At 43.4% G+C, this 20041-nt stretch overlaps 1 protein-coding gene across 1 annotated transcript in view; it reads left to right on the forward strand.

The window, feature by feature from the left end:
- The window catches only part of ASB12 (ankyrin repeat and SOCS box containing 12), a 141536-nt gene that overhangs the window by 51894 nt on the left and 69601 nt on the right, over positions 1-20041 (forward strand). The window contains exon 2 of the mRNA XM_069612539.1: positions 11880-12725. Coding sequence (XP_069468640.1) covers positions 11912-12725 — 814 coding nt within the window. The 5' untranslated portion in view covers positions 11880-11911. The remainder of the gene's footprint in view (positions 1-11879; positions 12726-20041) is intronic.

Here is a 20041-nt window from a genome sequence, read left to right on the forward strand (position 1 = left end):
AACATCCTATCTTCACCCCTACCCACGTGATGTGCACCTGGTCCTCAACATGAACTCAGCTGATAACTTTGAGGTCAGCCTGGTCCTTGCAAACAAGGCAACTCTTTCCTTATCCCAGACACGTAGGCAACCCCATCATGCCTCCCCGTCATAATCTTATAACTTGGCATCACCCTTTGCTCTCCCTGGCACAAATCACAGACCCTGTTATGCTAAGCTTCCCCCTATACCAGCTACCCCTCCCGGGGGATGGACAGAGGGTCCTACCTAATCCATCCAGTTCATGAAGGATTTCAGAGCACTATTCCTGTGCAACTGGTGGTAGTTCAAATAGAATGACCATTCTTCTGGGGGGTGCTAGTGCCTTAAATCTCACTTCCTGTTTTGGCAGCTCAAGACCTCTGCCCCAGCACCCATGAGAGTAACATTGGTGCTGGGCCGCAGCCTGTCTCCCATTAAACTTCCAACATTCCTGCCTAATTATTCAAAAGACTAACTTGATGCAGTTATATGTAGGTGTACGTGCATGTTTCTTGCCACGCCTAGAGAATTGGAATGTAATAATCAAACAAGAGATGATGCGTCATTGTTCTGTGTCTCTGACACGGCCTGCGAGGATTTAGGCCTATTCTCGCAAACAGCCCTAGTTCATGCTAGGGATGTGGCACACATGCAATGTATTTTACGTGACACTATCGCACAGCAATTTTATTTATTTATTGTTTACTTGTTAGGCACTTACACAGGAAGCAAATACTGTTTCAAAACATCCACAGGGCAACAGGGAGGGGACAGAGGATGATAGACAATGAAATTACAACGATGTTAAATAATTAAATACAACAATATAAGAAGAGGCAGTGGGGAGGGGAAGACAAACCTACTCTGCCTTGTGAGTATTCAGAACATGCAAGTGCAGAGGGCAGAGGGGTATGGGATAGGTGTTATTGTGCTCATGGAGAGCAGCAGGTGAAGAGCTATGAAGAAAGGTAAGTGCAACCTCCAGTGGTGGAGGGTGAGCCGAGGCAAGTGCAGAGGATAGCCAGCAACAGGGATGACAAGATGTGCAAGATCAGTGCCCTGGGGATGTATACGGGCCCTGCACAACGATCAGGGTACTGTCCGATTAGCAGGAGAGAGAGAGAGAGGGAGGAAAGGAAGCGGTAAAGAGGAATGTCTTGAGGCTTTTCCAGAACTTAAGGAGGTCCTGTTCGAGATGGAGGGGGAGGCTGTTACAAAGAAGGGAGCCCGCTGAGAAAAGCCATCAACCATCTTCTCTCTGTTTAGCAAACCGCTATACACGTAAGGAGTTGGTACCAGAGGAACGTAGGTGTCTAGAGGGGGAATATTTAGTCAGAAAGAGTTGCAGATAGAGTGGTCCCTGGCCCTCATACAGTCTGGTGGATGATGCAGATGGATTTGAATTTAATTTGTGCAGCGCTCGGGAGCCAGTGAAGACTTTGTAGGGCAGGAGAGATGGGGTCCCTGGGCTTGAGGCCAAGGATAGTTCTCGCTGCCCTATTCTGGATTAGCTGGAGGAGTCGCAGAGTGGACGAAGGTAGATTAAGGAGGAGGCTATTGCAATAGTCAAGCCTAGCGAGAACCAGAGAGTAACATTGAGCCTCTGGGGGAACTTGAGGAAAGGTAGAATTCCTTTAACAAGGAAAAGCTGAAAGTGGGACTTCTTGGCAATGTCCTGGGTATGAGGGAGGAGAGAGAGGAGTCGAAGATGACTCTAAGGTTTCTGGCTTCCGAGGAAGGAGCAGGGGGAGAGGCCATGGAAGAAGGCCAGTTTAGTATTCCCCTATATAAGTTCCTAAAATACATGAATTCCCCACCAACTACTTCCACCTCTACGTTGCCTTCTCCCTCAAAACTGCCCTCTTGACAGTCTCTGTAGTTTAATACATTTTCCGCAATCTAAATGGTTTGAGAGGGGCAGTGATCTGCAGTGGTCGAAGTGTAAGAAAAGAAGTAGTGGAACTATGTTTCCTGCTGGCCTGCATCCACTTCCCACACATCCCATCACCACGGCCCTCCCACAAAGAATACAAACACCCAACCACTTGCACCTGGTGTTTAAGGGAAAGTTCAGTGTAGTTCACTAAGAGTGCAAGTTTCAACTTCTTCCTACACTTTTATTCTGAAATTAAACCATTACGGAACAGTTTCTTTTAAAAATAAAAGTATAGGAACAGTAAAACTTAATTTAAACAAGTAGAGGAGCACCGCTCCCGACTGCTCCCACTCACTTCGACCACTGGTGATCTAAACGTGCATCCCTACAATTGCAGCAGAGAGACTGAGATGCTTTTCAGAAATGAAAAAAGCAGGTTTTGTTTCTCAAAATTCGATTGCTAATAGCTTTTGACTTGCTGGAAGGATTTGGATGAAGTTTACAAAACATAAATGTGGTTAAGGGCCTCCCAGAACTGCACATTTTGGGAACTATTTGTTATAAAATGAAAACATTATTAAGAAAACAGAACCCAACAATGTCACAGCTTTCAGCTCATTTATTTTCCCACAGAGAAAAAGTGCTGTTTTTGAAAAACCGTAGCATGAAAACTGCGGGGCAGATTTGGACCAAATAAGAACCAACTTGGACACAAACCGTTGAATTTAATGTCTTGACTGGTTTGGGGATAAATCCATCTAGTAGATTTTAAAATATTTGGCAGAGAAGGGGGTGCCCCCACTCCTTAAAACCTTTATATCAGCATTGTTGCTTTTACAGCAGAGACGCTGGGCGAGTCTAATAACATTTGACTTGCTGGATGGATTTGGATGGGATTTTTTAAATAGATCGTTAGTCAAGAGTGCCAATAAACTTAAAATTCTGGGAACAATTCTTTAGAAAATTAGAAAGTTATTAAGAAAATATAAAAACGCTGTTTTCAGCTTAATAGCATTCATTTTCCCATAGAGAAAACGTGCAGTATTTGAACAGCCATAGCGTGATATGTTATGATATGACATTTATAACACGCCTGTACACAAGTGTGAAAGCCACTTGGAAGATTTGGACCAAATAAGAAAATTTGGGCACAGAGCGCTGACTTAATTTCCTTGACTGATTTAGGGTAAATCCATCCAGTAGTTTTTAAACTATTCGACAGAGATTGAGGTGCCCCCTGCGCCTTGAAACCTCTATACCAGTCTTGGTGCTTTGCAGCAGAGAGGCTGAGAGAGGCTAATAACATTTGACTTGCTGGATGGTTGTGAATGAGATTTTGTAGACCAATGGTTTGTCATGGGACCCCCCCAAACTGGATATTTCGGGTACAATTGGTCAACAAATGAAAAGGTTATTAAGACAACTTAAATTATAGTATATCAAAACTCTTGAAATCAGTGCATTTTAACTTTGTTGAACAAATGAGGGGGATAAAATGGTGTGTCACGAAAGTTGGGGGGGGACAAACATCCTTGACCCCCCCAAATTATGCCCATGCTTGAAATTCAGTGAAAAAACTTTAGTTAGGAGAGAGTTACAGTGATCAGATTTAACGTAAAAAATACATAGCAACAAAACCTTTGAAATTCTGTGAAAATATCCTTGGTTAAGAGACAGTTAGGATGATCAGATTTAACGCAACAAAACCCTTGAAATTCAGCAATCGCATTTCGAGCAAGACCACCTTAACTATGCACCCCTTGTTGCGCACCCTATGAATACAATGATGACATCACAGATAACATCACTGGTGACATCACTAATTACATCACTAATGGCGTCACTAATTTCATAATGCATGACACCACTGTTGTCACTGGTTTGATTAATAACATTTTGAAATATGACAACTCTTTTAACAGAACATATGTGTACATATTTCATACACACTACAATGTATTCTGCCCTTGTTACTTTAAATGAAATGCGCGATATACAATTTTGTAGCATAACAGATTTTTTTCATATTAACCAAACTTTGAATTCTTAGATTATATATTATCCCAATGTGCACAGGAACGGACTTTCTTTTGTGTGTGATTATTTGTCATAAAACCTGGCATTTAGAAAAGAGTGTGTTCATGTAATGTTATTACAGTGAGAATTGTAAATGTGAAAATTGACTATTTTCATAACACTTACTGTTAAACATGTTTCTACTTCTATTTATTCTTATTTTTTTTACTACTACATATACTTATATTATGTTTGAATGACCTGAAATAGATTTACCAGAATCAGGTACTTTCCTTGCAATGAAGTATTGTAATTGTTTACTAATGCATGACATTTAATCTATTTGTATAACGTTACATTTTTTTATTTTAAAATGTATAAGTTAAGTATGACAAATGAATGCGCCACACTTAATCATATCATACTTGTGTATCAGTGTATTGTTTCATGTCATGTTATTATTGTTAAGTGTAATAAAATAAAATATGTATCAAAAGATGTCAACAAAAATATTCTAACTTATTGAACCAGTAATATCACATTTGATGTAATTATTGATCTCATCACTGATGTAGTTAGTGGTGTCACCAGTGATTTCAGCTGTGATGTCATCATTGTGGTCATACGCTGCGCAACAGGGGCTGCTTAGTTAAGGTGGGCTTGCTCGTTATGCGATTGCTGAATTTCAGGGGTTTTGTTGCATTAAATCTGATCAGTTTAACTCTCTTGACCAAGGATTTTTCACTGAATATATATATTATAGGGCGGCAAAAGCCCTATAGTTAAGGTAAGTTGGACTTCCCTAGGAACCCCTCAAAATTCTAGTTAATAACTTTTGATTTGGGTAATGGTTTTTGCCGAAATTGAAAGTGATTAAAAACCTGCCCCCCCCAGACTGCAAAGTTTCGTAAAGATTTGTTAAAAAATAAAAAAGTTATAAAGCGTCCCAAAATTCTTTTTTTCCAAAAGTGCGGCCTACTTCCCATTCATTTTCCCATAGACAAACATGGTACATTTTTGGCAAAGCGTACAGCCCAAACCGCTGGACGGATTTGGACCAGGTCTGAAATAACTTGGACATGAAGTGTTGACTCGCGATCCATTCATGGTTTGGGGTTATTCCGTGCAGTAGTTATTTAAATATTTGACGTGGGTTCCCACTTCTCAAAAATGGATAGCTATATCTTGGGGATTTACCCGAAACCGGGCTTTTTAGAAATTAAACAACCTCAAATTTGTTTTTCTCTCGATGCGAGAGATATCCGCGGCTGTAGCCGAGGATATGGGAAAATGAAACGCAGGAAAAAAGCTATTTGCAGGTCAAAAACATGCAAGTTCCATCAGGCTAGAGGTGAGGGGGTGGGCTAGAGGGCACCAAGTGAAATTTAGGAGTTGGAGGGGGTCTAGGGACTGAGTTTGTAACACAAAGCTTTCTGTAGCCTTGTATAGCCGACATCTTCAAGCAAACTGCGTTACAGAAACAGCGTGTGTTGTGGGGGGAAAGGAAAAGAGCCTTTCCCCCCCACTAGCCATGGCAGATAGCTGGAAAAATCCTTAGTATTAATCCAATTTAATTAACTCTCTTTTTTTAAAAACCTTTTCCCCATAACCGTGGTTATCTTGGTAATGCGCTACAAATACCTGCGGTTATCTTAGGCACCCACCACCCATGAATAACCGCGGTTATTTGTAAAAAACAGCAAAAGAAAATTCTTCCCTGCCCTCCCAGGCATTCATTAAGTGCACCCCTCCCTTTACAATGCTTTAAATGCCCCACCCCTCTCAATTCCTCTTTCCCTCCCCTTCTCCCACACTTGTGTTTTTTTGTGACGCACTTTATTTCCCAATAAGGTTTTCTTTCATAGCCGCGTTTATCCTCTGTGAGAAACCTGAGGGTATTCTCACTTCTAGACCGCTAGGATCCTCTGCGCAGATGGCCAGGGAAAGGCCATCGCTGTTGGATCCTGATTCTAGGGGCGGAGAAGCGAGGGAGGATCACCTGGCTGGAGGGTCTTTTATTTATTGAATATTTGTATTGGGGCTATATACATCAAAAGTGTTTCCAGGTGACACAAGCCAGGGGGTAGTGGGGAGGGCAGAGGAGAAAAAACTGTAAAGCTGAAATGAGATTTCTTGACAAGGTCAGCGATGTGAGGTGAGAAGGAGAGAGAGGAGTCGAAGATGACACCCAGGTTTTTTGCCTCACAAGAGGGTGAAGGGAGGGGGCCCAAGGAGGGCAGCCAGAGAGTAGGAAGGAAGGAGGGGGCAGGAGTCTCAAAGAGAAGGATCTTAGTCTTACTGGCATTGAGGCAGCGATCATTAGAAGCACACCATGCCTGAATAGCAGTCAGACAGTTGGGAATGAGGGAAAAGGGACAGGAGGCAGAGGAGGGAAGCTTAAAGGAGAGCTGTGTGCCATCAGTATAGCATTGAAAATGAGGAGAGAACGTGGGCGAGAGGGCCAAGGTATATGTTGAAGAGCCACGCTGAGAGGATAGAGCCCTGAGGGTTGCTGCAGGTGGGGAGTGAGATACAGGAGAGAACCAATCCAGTGCCCGGTCAGTGATACCTAGGGTATCACGTAGCCAATTCATGAGGGTCGAATGATTGACCGTGTCAAAGGCAGAGGACAGATCAAGGAGGATGAGAACAGAAGGAGAATTGGAATCCAGGTTTGAAAGCAGGTCGTCACAGTGTTCAGGAGAGCAGTTTCCGTGCCTCTGGCTGCTCTGAAGTCAGGGGAGTGGGGTGCCATTGGGCGAAACATGGTATCCCCCTTTCCCTAGTGACAACCAACCCAACCCTTCCCCAATCTTTATGGGCTATTGTAAGCCAGCTCCCCTAATTTCTCCACAATTGACACTTGACAGTACTGGGACCCAGAGTAAACTAAGAGCAATGAAGACTATGCTCGTTTAGCACTCTACTAATGGGAAGGGGAAGATGCCTGCTAAGAGCAGTGAAGGTCAGACATGTCCCTTTAATGGGAGTCAGGCATGGCTTAGTAATCATCCAGACCTGCAGCCTGTCAAGGGACTGCAGATGTTTAAATGGAGCCCAACAGAGTGGCAGAGGAGAACAACAGGAGAAGGACCAGGAGGCCGCTGCAGGCAGTAGAGTATCATACAGCATGGCATGGGAGTGGGGACTCCCTGGAGCAGACTAGGAAAGGTGAAGGGAGCCGTGCTGGAAAGCTGCCCGTTCCTTTCTATTCAACATGCTCATTCCCCTGTGGTGGAATCCCACTCCAGGAGTGTCTGAGGGGCAGGAACTGGAGCCCCGACACTAAAGAAAGAAGGCTGTGTGATCCGCGCTGCAGCACAAATATTCAAAGCGACCAATGAGTTTCTGGTGCTTGAGAAACCCAGTGCGCGTGTGTGAACTTGAGCTTTTCCTGAAATACATTGTATCGGAGTGGTCGCGTGAGACAAGAAACACGTTTCTGAATGTCTCTGAACATTGAATCGCTCAATTAAAGTAAAACGAACAACTATATTTGTTAATTATACAAGAAAGGGAAATACTTTGTATCAAAGTGGTTGGGTGTGGCAAGGAACATGTTTTCAAAAGTCTCTGAACACTGAACTATTCAATTAAAGTGAAACTAACAGTTATATGTGTCCACTATTAAAATAAAAAGGGGAATATATTGCATCGGAGTGGTTGCATGTGGCAAGAAACACGTTTTCGAAGATTTCTGCACATTGAACTTTTCAGTTAAAGTGAAACGAACAACTATTGAACTACATTTGAAGGGAAAACGAACTCTGAGCCAATCTAATCATTGAATAGCAAACTGAATTACTTTGCTACTAAACAGAATTAAACAGTTGAAATCTAAAGGAGGAAAGACAATTTAAATCCATACAAACCATCCTATATTGAAATGCTAAAATGAATAATTATAAACCAACCATAGTATGCTGACATATAATATGATGTGAAAAGAACAGGCTACACAATTATCTGAACTCTGCACTTGAAAACAACATAAACTGTGGAAGACAAGGACATTTCGTGTTTCTTTTGGAATTGTGACACTTGGAACTTAGGGAAGGGAACCCTGTGTCCTTACTTGGGGAAGAAGACCCAGAGATTTGAAAAGACTATTCCATCTTGAATCCAAGAAAGGGAATCCTAAGACTTTTTTCTCTGTGGAACTGTTTTATACTTGGGGAAGGCAGCTGAAAAGAAACTACGAGCTGGAAGAAGCTCAGAACTTTACGTTGAACACTGTTTTCTCTTGGTTACTGACATCCCTACATATTGTATAGATTAGTTGTGAGGGCAAGCATAGGTTTTTGACACAGACGTATTCCTAAATTTAACTCTTAGACTCAGACTTTCATTCGTTTTATTTAGGTAGGGAAATTACATTAGCATAGGGCAAGTTAGTCCTTTTTCCATCCTGACATTTAAGTTAATAAACTTGGTTGTTTTGAATTCGGAATCTGTTGTCTGTGTCCTTCATGATGCCTTCACATCTCCCGGAAAACCACGGCTATGAAACAACATTTGAGCTGTGCACTTGGCCCCCCCTACTCCACACTACCCAATTTCACTTAGTGTTCTCTTTTCCCATCCCATCTCTTGCCTAATGTCATAGAGACTATGCCGAAACAGCATTTTTAACTTTCTTAATAATTTCCAATCTGGTGGGGCCCATGTCAAACATTTTGTCTGCAGAATTCCAGCAAAAAGTTATTAGCAATTCATATTTTGGGTTCCCTATGTATCTCAACACTGAACTATAGTGAGGCGACTGCCGCACCATAATATCCACTCTAATACATGAGTCTACTCAAACCTAAACAAGGTTCTCAACAATGTTATAACAAATACCGAATTTCAAAATCTCCAATGGTGTCTTTTCCTGGTTGTATGATGCGTTTGGATTGACTACCATTCAGCCTAAATAGCACAGGGGTGACATGCTTTTGATGTTTCTATTTTTCTCAAAATATACACATTCCTCAGGACCTAAAGCATTTTTTGATGCACATGGACCCTGTTTATAGATACAGAAAACACATATTTTGTATTGTATCAAATTTCAATAGTGAGTACAATCAAGGAAAGTTGTTGATGCTGCCACACTAACATATTTGGAAGGAAGCAACACCTTGTCAGAGACTGATGCGATTTGCTGTAACTTTTTCATTACAATTGAAATTGATTGGATAGACTATTGAAAATTGATAGAGATAAAAAATATTGTGTTTTTGTTTCTATAAACAGGGTCCATGTAGATGAAATAAAATGTTTTGTGCCCAGGGAAGGTCGGCCTGTCCTAGGCTCAGCCAGCCAATGGCCTGAAGGCTCTAGGTTCCTCTGTGCGCTGTACGCTGTACGCAGCTCACAGTCTGTCAACTCTCTGCCATCTGCTCCACCCACTCCAGGAAAGCACAGGCCTCACCCACCACCAATACGGTTCACACCCGATCAGATGCAGGACCATAGAGAGCCTTGGATGATTACTGATGAAGATATAGTAGGGCTACAGCCAGAGTAGAGCCACAGAGCTAAGCAAATATTAATAGGAATGCTTAGCAAGACGCCATACTGCCTGACCCGAACAAGGCTACGCAACACTGGGCAACACGAGGTTTAGAGAATGCCTGACTGTTAAATGTCTACTATGTGGCAGATACGCTAGTGTAGTCAAAGGAAAGTGAAGATCAAAATATGCCTCTGATGTTCTACCCCCTCCTCCCTTTGCACATAAATATAATTCATTTTTGCAGCTCATTTACAGGTGTTGTCACCTAAATGAGCCAAAACAAATAAACATAATCATACAGCTTCCACAGTGTAATAAGAGTCCCCCGCCACACTCATTGGTCTATTTTCCCAGCACTGCATATTATGATGAACTCATTATTTTTCTTTCCATCTCAACTTCTGGAATTCAGAGCCACTTCATACGCCGAGTGCCCTTTGTCAATCCTTAATGTATTTTGGCATCATGTCCACTCAGATTCCCATAGCGTTTCCAGGTATATTAGATTGCCGATCAAAGCTCTACTCAGGCCCTTAGGTCCCTTGAGCATGGGCTTGTCATGGCACTCTCATTCAGTACTGGTTTTAAGATGTTCCGCGTTGAGGGATCAAAATCCGTGAACAGCCTGCCTCTTAATCTCTGCCTCCAGACAACTGCTGGCCCTTCAGAAAGACATCTTTTAACTCTGGGCCAATCAACCACGTTTTTCATTGTGTCTGCCGAGTAGAGTTGAGTCGCCGACTCGTGGATTTTCAGTCTGTATAAGTCTGTGCCCATAAAAGGCCAGTTAGGGGAGTTAAGCACTCACTCCAGATATCTGGGTCGAGTCTGCAAGTCACAGGTTCAAATCCTGACATGAGTCGGCTCAGTCCAACATCCTTCAGAGTTTGGTCAATTGAGTACCTCTGAATTGGATAACACCACTTAAGTATGAGGAAGTACACATGGAGTGCTTTATAAAAACATGATATTCATGATTCTTATAATTAATATTATTATGACTACTACTTCTAATAATATTAATGCTGCGCATTCTTAAGGGTCTCATTTGAGGGATGCACTTTAGTTGGTGCTAGGACATACTTCATGTCATGTCACCTGTAGTGTCTTTGCAAGTTAGGTAGCCGTACTCAGCACCAAAATGTGAATAAAAGAGGCCACTTCTAACCACAATATCAAGTAGTGCAAGTAGTGCACATCTTATTTCACCTGTTGAGCCACCCTGACGGAGGGTTGGAAACCTCTGGGGTCCATATGGGGTCTTGACCGCTCCATGATGCAACCTCTGGGGGTGCATATGGTGAATCTCCCACAGCTCTACCAACCATTTGCGGAGAGTGTGTTTGGGAGTGAGTCGGGGAGGCTGCAAGACAGATATGAGAAACTGCCAGGTATCTCTCGCTGGAGCGACCCAAGGGCAAGAGACAAAGGGGGGCACATATCAGTGACGTCATCTCTGAGCTAAGGGAACACCTTGGCAGGGGACACCGGCCAGCAAAATAACAATGATAAAGAAATGTAGCTTGCAGACCAGAAACGGTGATCTCCTGGAGTATACTGCATTTCTTCAAACTCAGAGTGAGTGGTACACAAACTGCAAAGCAGGACAACTCACAAACAGTTACTGGGAAGTGGGAGATGGAGTCAGATGAAGACAATTTTGGTCCTTTTGTTTGTTCTAATAGGGGTAGACTTCGGACCTCCATCCTTTTAAGGAAGGGATTTGCACCTCAGGTGCTTAGGTTAGGTACATCTTCACTTCTGTTGCTTAGGATCTGTCGCTTTAAGTTACCAGTATCCTGTAAGCCCTCCCCCTACCTGTATTTTGTTTGACCAACAATAAAAACTCTAAACTTTAACTTCGCTCTTCTATGTTTCTGTGATCCCTACCGGTGCCGCTTTCTAAACTCAAAACACTACATTGGTTACCAAGGAATAGAACCCACCTCCTTGTAAAATCCTTCTAGTGCCTACCAATGACAAGTCTCCCAACACACTACATTGACCAGTCTTTAGATTGTTGGCTCCGGAATGTGGAGATCTGAGATCTTGTACTGCCATCCCTTCTTGATCAAAGTTGTGGGATCCCCGGCAAACCACTTAATCTCCCTATTCATCAGCACCCCTATCTTGCAACATTGCAGGAGTTTTGAAACAGACCATCTCCAGCATAATTATTATATAAACACAGATAATGTATTTATTGTACAAATAACAACATTCACAGTTTTATTGATTAGTAAACAATTACTAACTGTATTTTACATTAACATTAGTTTTATCAATATATACCTGCTACTTTTGTGTCTCCAATTATTTAGTAGACTACATGTGCTACTTCCAAGCATTATATCTCCCAATAGTATATTCAGGGGTGTGTTTGAATGCATGACTTATATCTGCACTGAAATAGTTTGAAAACGTATTAATTTCTGGGTTCTAATGTTCATTGTGTTTGTCTCGTAGACTTCACGCATTCCAAAGTTCTTCCTTAAAAGATGGTCTTTGTGAGGCAAATCAAAATGAGTCTGATGGACATCACCAAGATCTTCTCCATGCTGCAGTCAGATGAAGACGCCGAAGACAACGGAGAGAAGCTGCAACTCAACCAAGCTGTGGCCAACAACGACTGCACCACCCTGAGCGATCTCCTGTCCCAAGATAGGTACAAAGCATTCATCAATAGCCGAAGCGGCTGGGGGGTTCCCGTGAGCCCACTGCGCCTGGCCGCCACGCTGGGCCACCTGCGGTGCTTGGAAGTCCTCTTGGCTCATGGAGCGGAAGTGGACAGCCTTGACGTGAAAGCGCAGACACCTCTCTTTACTGCGGTTAGTGCTGGGCATCTCGATTGCGTGAAGGTGTTATTGAGCGCGGGGGCCAACCCTTGTGGGAGCATCTACAACAGCTCCTCGCCTGTGCTGACCGCTGCTCGAGAAGGGGATGTAAACATTTTAAGAGAACTGTTGCATCATGGGGCTGAAACAAATGTGAAATCAAAGCTCCCAGCTTGGGCATCCAATAACTCTGGAAGTTCCGGGCCTTTGTACCTAGCGGCTGTTTATGGTCATCTGGAGTGTTTCCGAATGCTTCTCCTATACGGAGCAGACCCTAACTACAATACCACAGATAAAAATGTCCTTGCTCGTATTAAGCATCCGAAGACGGTTCTTGAAATGTGCCTGAAACATGGGTGTCGGACTGCCTTTATTAAACTTCTGATTGACTTTGGAGCAGATGTTTACTTGCCAAATATTCTTGTCGATAAAACCTTTCCTAACCATGAGGCACTTGAACTTCTTATGAGAGAAAGAGGTAATTTTAACATTCCTTTATTCGAAAAACCTGTGATTATGAAACAATTTCAGTGTTGAACCATGTATTACTATCTTGGGTGAAACACAGTCAGTAATTATGATGTTTTCATACAATTCAGAATTGAGTCCACACATGTTTCACACTCAACGCGCTTCCTGAGGACCCTTTACAAGTTGGTGTATCAATTAATTTAGTATGTCCAGTGGGTATGTTGTTATTCTTTTGGACGTTTGAGAACTCTTGTATGGGATCTGTGTAGTCATCTTTTTTGAGTCTCCAAGGGAGAAAGGTACATGCCATGCCTTGATGCTAGACATGGTAAAAATGCCCAAGAGACATTCTGTTGGTAATTCATACGGGATACCAGGAGACTACAGTACCGTCTCTGCCACCTGATATCCCGGTGTTACTGGGATATTACGGGTGGCGGAGACGGCAGTAAATCCCCATTCCCATGGAGACATTGGATTGGGTTGCTGCAATCACTGGTACCGGTATTGCAGCAGTTGTCTCCTGGTAGGGGCCTGAACTACCGGCAGATCAGGTCCGCCAGTAGATCACAGCCCCTACCGGCAGACTTCAAGTTTGCTGGTACAGAAAGGTGCCGGTACTCGCTGTTACTGGCACCTTATTTCCAGACCAACAAACTCCTAATTACCCTCAAAGAGTCCTTTCACTTATAAATTCACGCAAAGTTTGTTAGTATAGCGCAAGAAAAACATTCAACGGTTCTCATTACGAGCGTAGCAGTATTGGCAGTGCCAATACCGTCAAACTGAATTACCGTTACAGCCAGCACTAATGGTGGTTCAAAGACTTATTACAGGTTTTAGTTACATCCCGATTTTGACGTCCCATAGGATTTCATTAGAGTGCCTTTATTACTGCATGCAGTAATACCACCTGCAACATTACCGCCACTGTGAGTGGAGGTAGCATCTTCAATCGAAAGGAGGCAGTTGTAATGTAGTCTTGTCATGTGATGTCACTGGCCTGGAGTGCTTGCTGTCAGAATGTTGATGCATGAATGCAGCTCAGGAGAATGTTGTGTGGATCTGTGAGTGAATGTTCTGAGAGTGTCAGTTTGGGGCCTGAGCTGGGATGGTAGGATGGCCGGTTGGTTTTCTCCTACGTATGTTGGTCAAAAGCCCCTCCTTGTCCCTGTCCTGTACTTCATGTCTTGTCTATAACTGAAGAGTAACAGGATTGATGTGTATACTGTACATCTGTAAATAAAGCTACCTCCAACAACTACTGACTCCACAGCAGGTCTGTGTGTGAGTGCCAGCTTTATTAACTACCAACAAGACAGTGGCTATTTCTTTTTTGCTTTTAGGTTTCAAATATCAAAATCAGTTAAAGTGGTGAAACAGGTGGTATTTAGAAATACCACCTGATTTACCATTCCCGCCAAACTTGCAACTAGTCCCAAAGTCAATTACAAAAACAATGAACTTCCTATGGAATCATCCTTCGCCCTTTCGGGTGGGGATGGCCCAGCGGATCTTGTCATAACAAGTACCGGGACATGATCTGGAGTTTGCCACCCACGTGCTCATGGTTCCGGTTCTCAGACAGGAAGCCCCGCCCTTATTGGTGACGTTTCACGTGTCACTGCGCATACATGCCCCCCGTGCAGACGTAATTAACGCCTTGGCCACACATGGTTCTGGGCTCTAATTTTTGAAAGACACAATCATATCTTCTTAAAGCGACCACTGTGCCACCTCCCGAGCTACGATTGTGATTCTCCTCTCCCTGTGGCCCATGTGCGTCCAGGTGCCTATGAAAAATAAAAATACTGTCGGCTTTGCCAGCCATAGCGATAATATGCCAGCTACCAAATCGCAAAGCACTTACTGTGTATATAGATCCCAAGCCTTCATACTAAAAGGTTAAATGGAATCGTAGGAGAGATTCCTAGGGGGCCATTGTCTTGAACATTTGACATCTACTTCACCCTAAGAACTCAACCATAGGTTACAGGTTTAATTAACAGGTTCTTTGTGTGCATGTGTTTGATGAACCATAGAAATGAGTGAGTGATTAAGTAACCGCATGTTACAAGTGCACTCTTTTATCATGCAGTCTTCAGGTGTTTGTGCACTCACAACATGGACTGAAACCAATTATGAACCCAAATGCTGGAGTGTTTCGTTGGTGCCACAGAGGAGTCACTTCTCACTCCCTCCGAAAGAATAATAATTGATCAAACAACCCTTGAAATGGGTGCTATGCCAACGGCAATCTGTTTCTGCTAGCTTGGGTCAGTCTTTCCCTTTCGGTAGCCAGAGTCCCCTGTTTACCCCACCACCAACTATAGTTTAAACCAGCCAAACAGCTGTCAGAGCTTGCACTTGTACTATCTCTTGGTAATACGGTGAGAAATGCATCAGTATCTCCAGGCATTAAGTACTAGAGTCCCCCCGGCCACTAGTCTGATCCTGCCAAGTACAGGTCAATCACAAACCTGCCCTTCATTTACAAAGCGTATTAACAAGGTTCTGGTCTGCCAGCTCCAACACTAATAGACTAACTCACCTTTTTTATCCGACAATCCGGTTTTCAGTTGTGGTAGTGATCAGTGAATTATCTATATAGTGCATGGTTACGGTCATAGCTATCAATTAAGGAGAGTGTGCATGAAATTGAAGACCAATCCTGGTTTTCTATGATGAAGGTGCCTCACAATATTGAATATTGTGAACTGTGAGGTCCAGTTGAATCACCTACTGTGGCTGATGTTTTTGACTCCTTGGCCCTCATTATGAGTCTACCGTAAACCTGCAGGTGCTACAGGCAGGTTACTGGCAGACTCACCTTACTGTTTGGTAATGCCGGGATATTACAGGTGGCGGAAAGCGGGTAAGATCCCATTCCATGGAGTCCCATAGCACTCCACGGGAATGGGAACCCTGAAGCACCACCACAGTTAGTAACCGTGCCAGTGCTTCAGTGAAAATTCTGCCGGTAGGGGCCAGAACTACCGGTAGATCAGGCCTGCTGGTAGTTCACAGCCATACAGAAAGGGTGCCGTTAACAGTTGTTACCAGCACTTTTTTTCCAGACCGACAAACTTGTAGTGAGGGCCCTTTCTCAAGAATGTGCTGCCTCACACTATGTCCTCTCAGGAAGTTGCCCTTTAAGACCTATGCTTTAGGTTTTGGAATTTACTAGGGATCACCATTTTTATCTGTCATGTACATTAGCACCTTGGTGAGTCTGAGCAGTCCATCAGGTTGCACAGATCGTGGGCTTTACCTCATAGCATAATCCCATGTACCGACCAAGCAGTTGGCTGCTCGTGATCTCCCCTTTCTTCCCCTCACACCTCCTGCCTCTCACCATCCGCTCACTCTCCTATCCCTAAGTTTAAAATAAAAGGTCATGCCTTGCTCCCCACCACACCTCTTTATCCTGCTATTGCATGAAGTGGGGCTCCACCTAGAGCTCTTGCTGCCATTCCCCTACAATAAAATATCTCAGAACCCCAAACGGTACAGTAGGGTGCTAAATGAGAATAAGCCCTCTGGGTGGGATGTACTGGCCTCGGTAATAGCCCTCGCGTTATTACTTTTGACTGGAAGATGAGTTTCAGACGAGGACCCTCCAAGATGTTTCAGTCCTCACACAGCACTGGACCTTCTTCAGGTGACAACTTGCTGAAATGGTGGCGGAAGTGTGCCCTGGGGAGAGACAAATATAAGAATAAGAAACATGAACACCTTTAGCACTACTCATGAAGCTACACTCTAAAATGTATGGTGGTTTACCTTGTCCTCAATGGAAAGTGCACAACACAATGTCAAAGATATTGTTTCTACTTTTGACATGTTGAAACTAAAGAAGCATTCAACCCTGGGGAAGAATACAAGGACAAATATTCAATCCCTTTTACAAAAATGTACAATATGCTACACAGATTGTGCAACATCCATGGGATTGAGATTGCCACACATCCATTATTTGATCTGATTAATCACTGATATTGCTTCTCGCAGGTGTACCTAAGGAATGACAGAAACACATACTAAAAGGGTGCGAGACACCATCATGGTGGGGGTCTAGCACTGGTGTGGCTGACTTATCGCCAAGACAGCTAAAAAAGACCTACCTCTACAAAAATGAATCAAATGCACAAGTTGCAATTGCCACGATGTTCATCTGGAGAGGGTGGGGGTGCATAGCAGCATGTCAGTCCTAGAATAGACATCTCAGGACTAGCATAGGATTTTAACATGAAAATGGAAACAAAGATAATTATGTATTAAGAACATCCTCTACTTGCTACCACACATCATCTTCTATGAGCCCTATGATGTTGCTTCTGCAATTGGGTTGATGAGGCAGTGTCAGTTTCTCTTCTGTGCTTTCATTATCTTTATACGGAGGAGGAGCATCTACTGTACATCAGTCTCATTATGATTCACCTGCACAAAATGCAACGCTAATGGGTCTGTGGCCACGCTTCTTTTTTTTTTAACTCTAACTTTATTTTAAAAAATGTATTTTGACAGAAGCAGAGGTTCATTAAGGTACAAGCAACGTTATTTCTAAAAAAAATATAATTATTGTGGGCATGTTAACAAGATTGAAAAGTAAACTGTGTAAGGGGCACGGAGCTGTATGTCTTGTTTTATTTCCCACCGGTGTTAAGTTCTGTAGGTGTTGGGAGAAGGCCACGTACGCTACACTACTCCGTCCTCATTCCATCCCTCCCCCTCCTCATTGTCGTTTCCCCCCTGTTGGAATAGACCAGGTTGCTTGGTTATGCATATGTTAGAATGATGAGATGTGGCAGAGTTGTTGGTTTGGGGGGGAAGGTCTAATGTGCCATTGCAATACCCGGCCCAAGGGAGCTATTGTCTTTAGAATTTGGCCAGGGAATTATTCAAGATTGCTGTCATTTTCTCGGCCACCATGTTTCCCTTTTCTTGGGCACCCAAGGTTAAGGATAGGTCCTTCGGGAGATTTCCATGACTGCTACGGTGTTAGACAGGTTGCATCGAGCAGGTGAGTTATTAGAGACGATACTTCCCCACTCAGGCTATAGGGCCCCTCCTGGTCATGTCCCCCAGGATGATAAGAGGATCCATATGGACCTCTATGCCTTTGATTCCCTTAATCCTGTATAGGATCTCTTACCAGTAATCTTGTGAGTGAGGGCGAGACCACCACATATGCTCAAGTGTATTTATGGTATAAACGCCTCTCCAGCAGGAAAGTAGATACCCCTGGATGAGTTTTTGGAGGCTTTGGGGGAGTAATACCATCACATCATGGAGCTTTTTTGCACCCTAGTCCAGATGCACAACCATGAATCTGAGGGTAAATCATGCTGAAGGTCCTGTTCCCATGCCAACATGTATGGGAGTTTGTTTTCTGGGTTAGATCTGTCAAGAGACCTATTGATTCATGAAATGTTGCCCTTCCCTGTGAGTTCCAGAGACATCGGTTTATTTATTTTGTTTATTTATATAGCGCACCGAACCCTTAGGTATCTGGGTGCATTTCTTACAGTTACATATGTTAAGCATTTACATACAGTTGAGACAGTACAGGAATTCAATAGAGTGCATCGCGGGTAGGTACAGAGATGAGCAGTGAAGTAGGACATACAGGTTACTGTGTCTCCTGCATGAGAAGCCACATTTTTGCATTTTCCAGAAGTTGAAGTAAGAATGTTCTATTCTTAGGGCCAATGGCAGTGTTATACATTTTTGCTGCTAAAGCCGGGAAACTGCTGCCCCCTGTCTTCTGTAGCTTAAACCTGGGGATCTCAAGGCAGTGTAGTTGTAAGGATCTAGTTGGTCAGTCTGAAAAGTTTTGTGAGAATTTGTCAATCAGGTATCTAGGTGCTAGATTAGAGAGACATTTGTGAGTGAGTGATAAGGTTTTGAATGCAATTTTCTGATTGACTGATAGCCAGTGCGCACTATGTCTCAACTCCGACATATGGTGAGATCTAGAGATATTCATCGCAGATCAAAGCGCATCATTTTGGAGTATTTGTTAACTTTTTTAGGTTGCCCAGGTTGGTTCCTAAATATAGGGCATTAAAATATTCAAATTTGGATAGGATGAGCGCCCTAAATATGGTGGTGCAATTAGCTGTGGACAAAAAAGGTGTACAGGCATTAATTAGTTTACAGGTGTAGGCTGTGGCAGAGGCTGTCGCATTGGCTTGTCAATGTTAATGAAGAATTGAGATAAATGCCTAGCGTTTTCACTTCCTTGGAGACATTTATGTTGTTGCCATCAATATTAAAAGAGTTAAACTGTCCATCTAATCTGTTAAGTCTTGTTTGGGATCCTATGAGGAGTAGCTCTGTCTTATCATTAGGACAGAGTCCATGTTTAGCCATCCAAGCTTGTATGATTAGGTATATATCGTTTAGTAGTTTTGAGTCAGTGTTATAGTCGCCAGTGATGGGAATGAGAATTTGGGTGTCATCTGCATAGTTAGTGAAGGTGACACCCAAATGGTCTGTCATCGAAGAGGGGCTTCGTGAAAATATTGTAGAGCGTCGGAGAGACGCAAGTGCCCTGGGGGACTCCGCATGTCGCTGGTGCTGGCCCGGCTGACGCAGTTCTCTTGTACCAGCTGCTTGTGTGCCTGGATGCGAGACCTGATGCTAAATCTGGCAATAGCGTAGCCCGTCGGCCTCGTTGAGGGCAAATTTGGTTTTGAGTCCTTTAAAAGAACATGGTTGTCCTTGTTTGTAGCAATAACCAAGTTTGCCCACCTCTCCGCCTAACCACCAGTGGAAGACCCCTGGTTCTAATCCACGTATAAAGGAAGGATTCCTGAGTACTGCTGCGAGATCACCTAAGCCTGGCTTGATGCCCCATAGTTTGCACCCTTCATTCCAGTAGCATAGTGTTGCTAACGTGGACTGAAATAGGTGACCGCCTATCTGCACGTCTTGCCTGCTCATGGTGAGGAGCATATGCAAGAGGAAGAGAGTGGCCGACTGATCCAAGTACGGCCATCCTGAATGCATGACATGTGATGCCTATTTGTGGATTTGTGCTGTTTGGGAAGCCAGAAGGTATCTCTGCACATTTTGGACCCCCAGTTCGCTGACTGCGGCCGACCGTTATAGGACCTTCCGAGAGATTCTAGGATGTTTCCCCCCAGATAAAGTGGAAGATCTTTTTATGAATATTCACGAGAGCAGTTTTGGGGCTATGCTGTTGAACATATAAAGAAGTCTGAGTAGTATGTTCATTTTAACAGTGGCGATTCTCTCCGGCCATGAGATCTTTAGGGGAAGCCTTCTGGTGAGGTTCTTGGAGAGTGTTTTCAGAAG

This window comes from Ambystoma mexicanum, chromosome 5p (assembly GCF_040938575.1).
Source record: "Ambystoma mexicanum isolate Mex_15411 chromosome 5p, UKY_AmexF1_1, whole genome shotgun sequence".
NCBI classification, from domain to species: Eukaryota; Metazoa; Chordata; class Amphibia; order Caudata; family Ambystomatidae; genus Ambystoma; species Ambystoma mexicanum.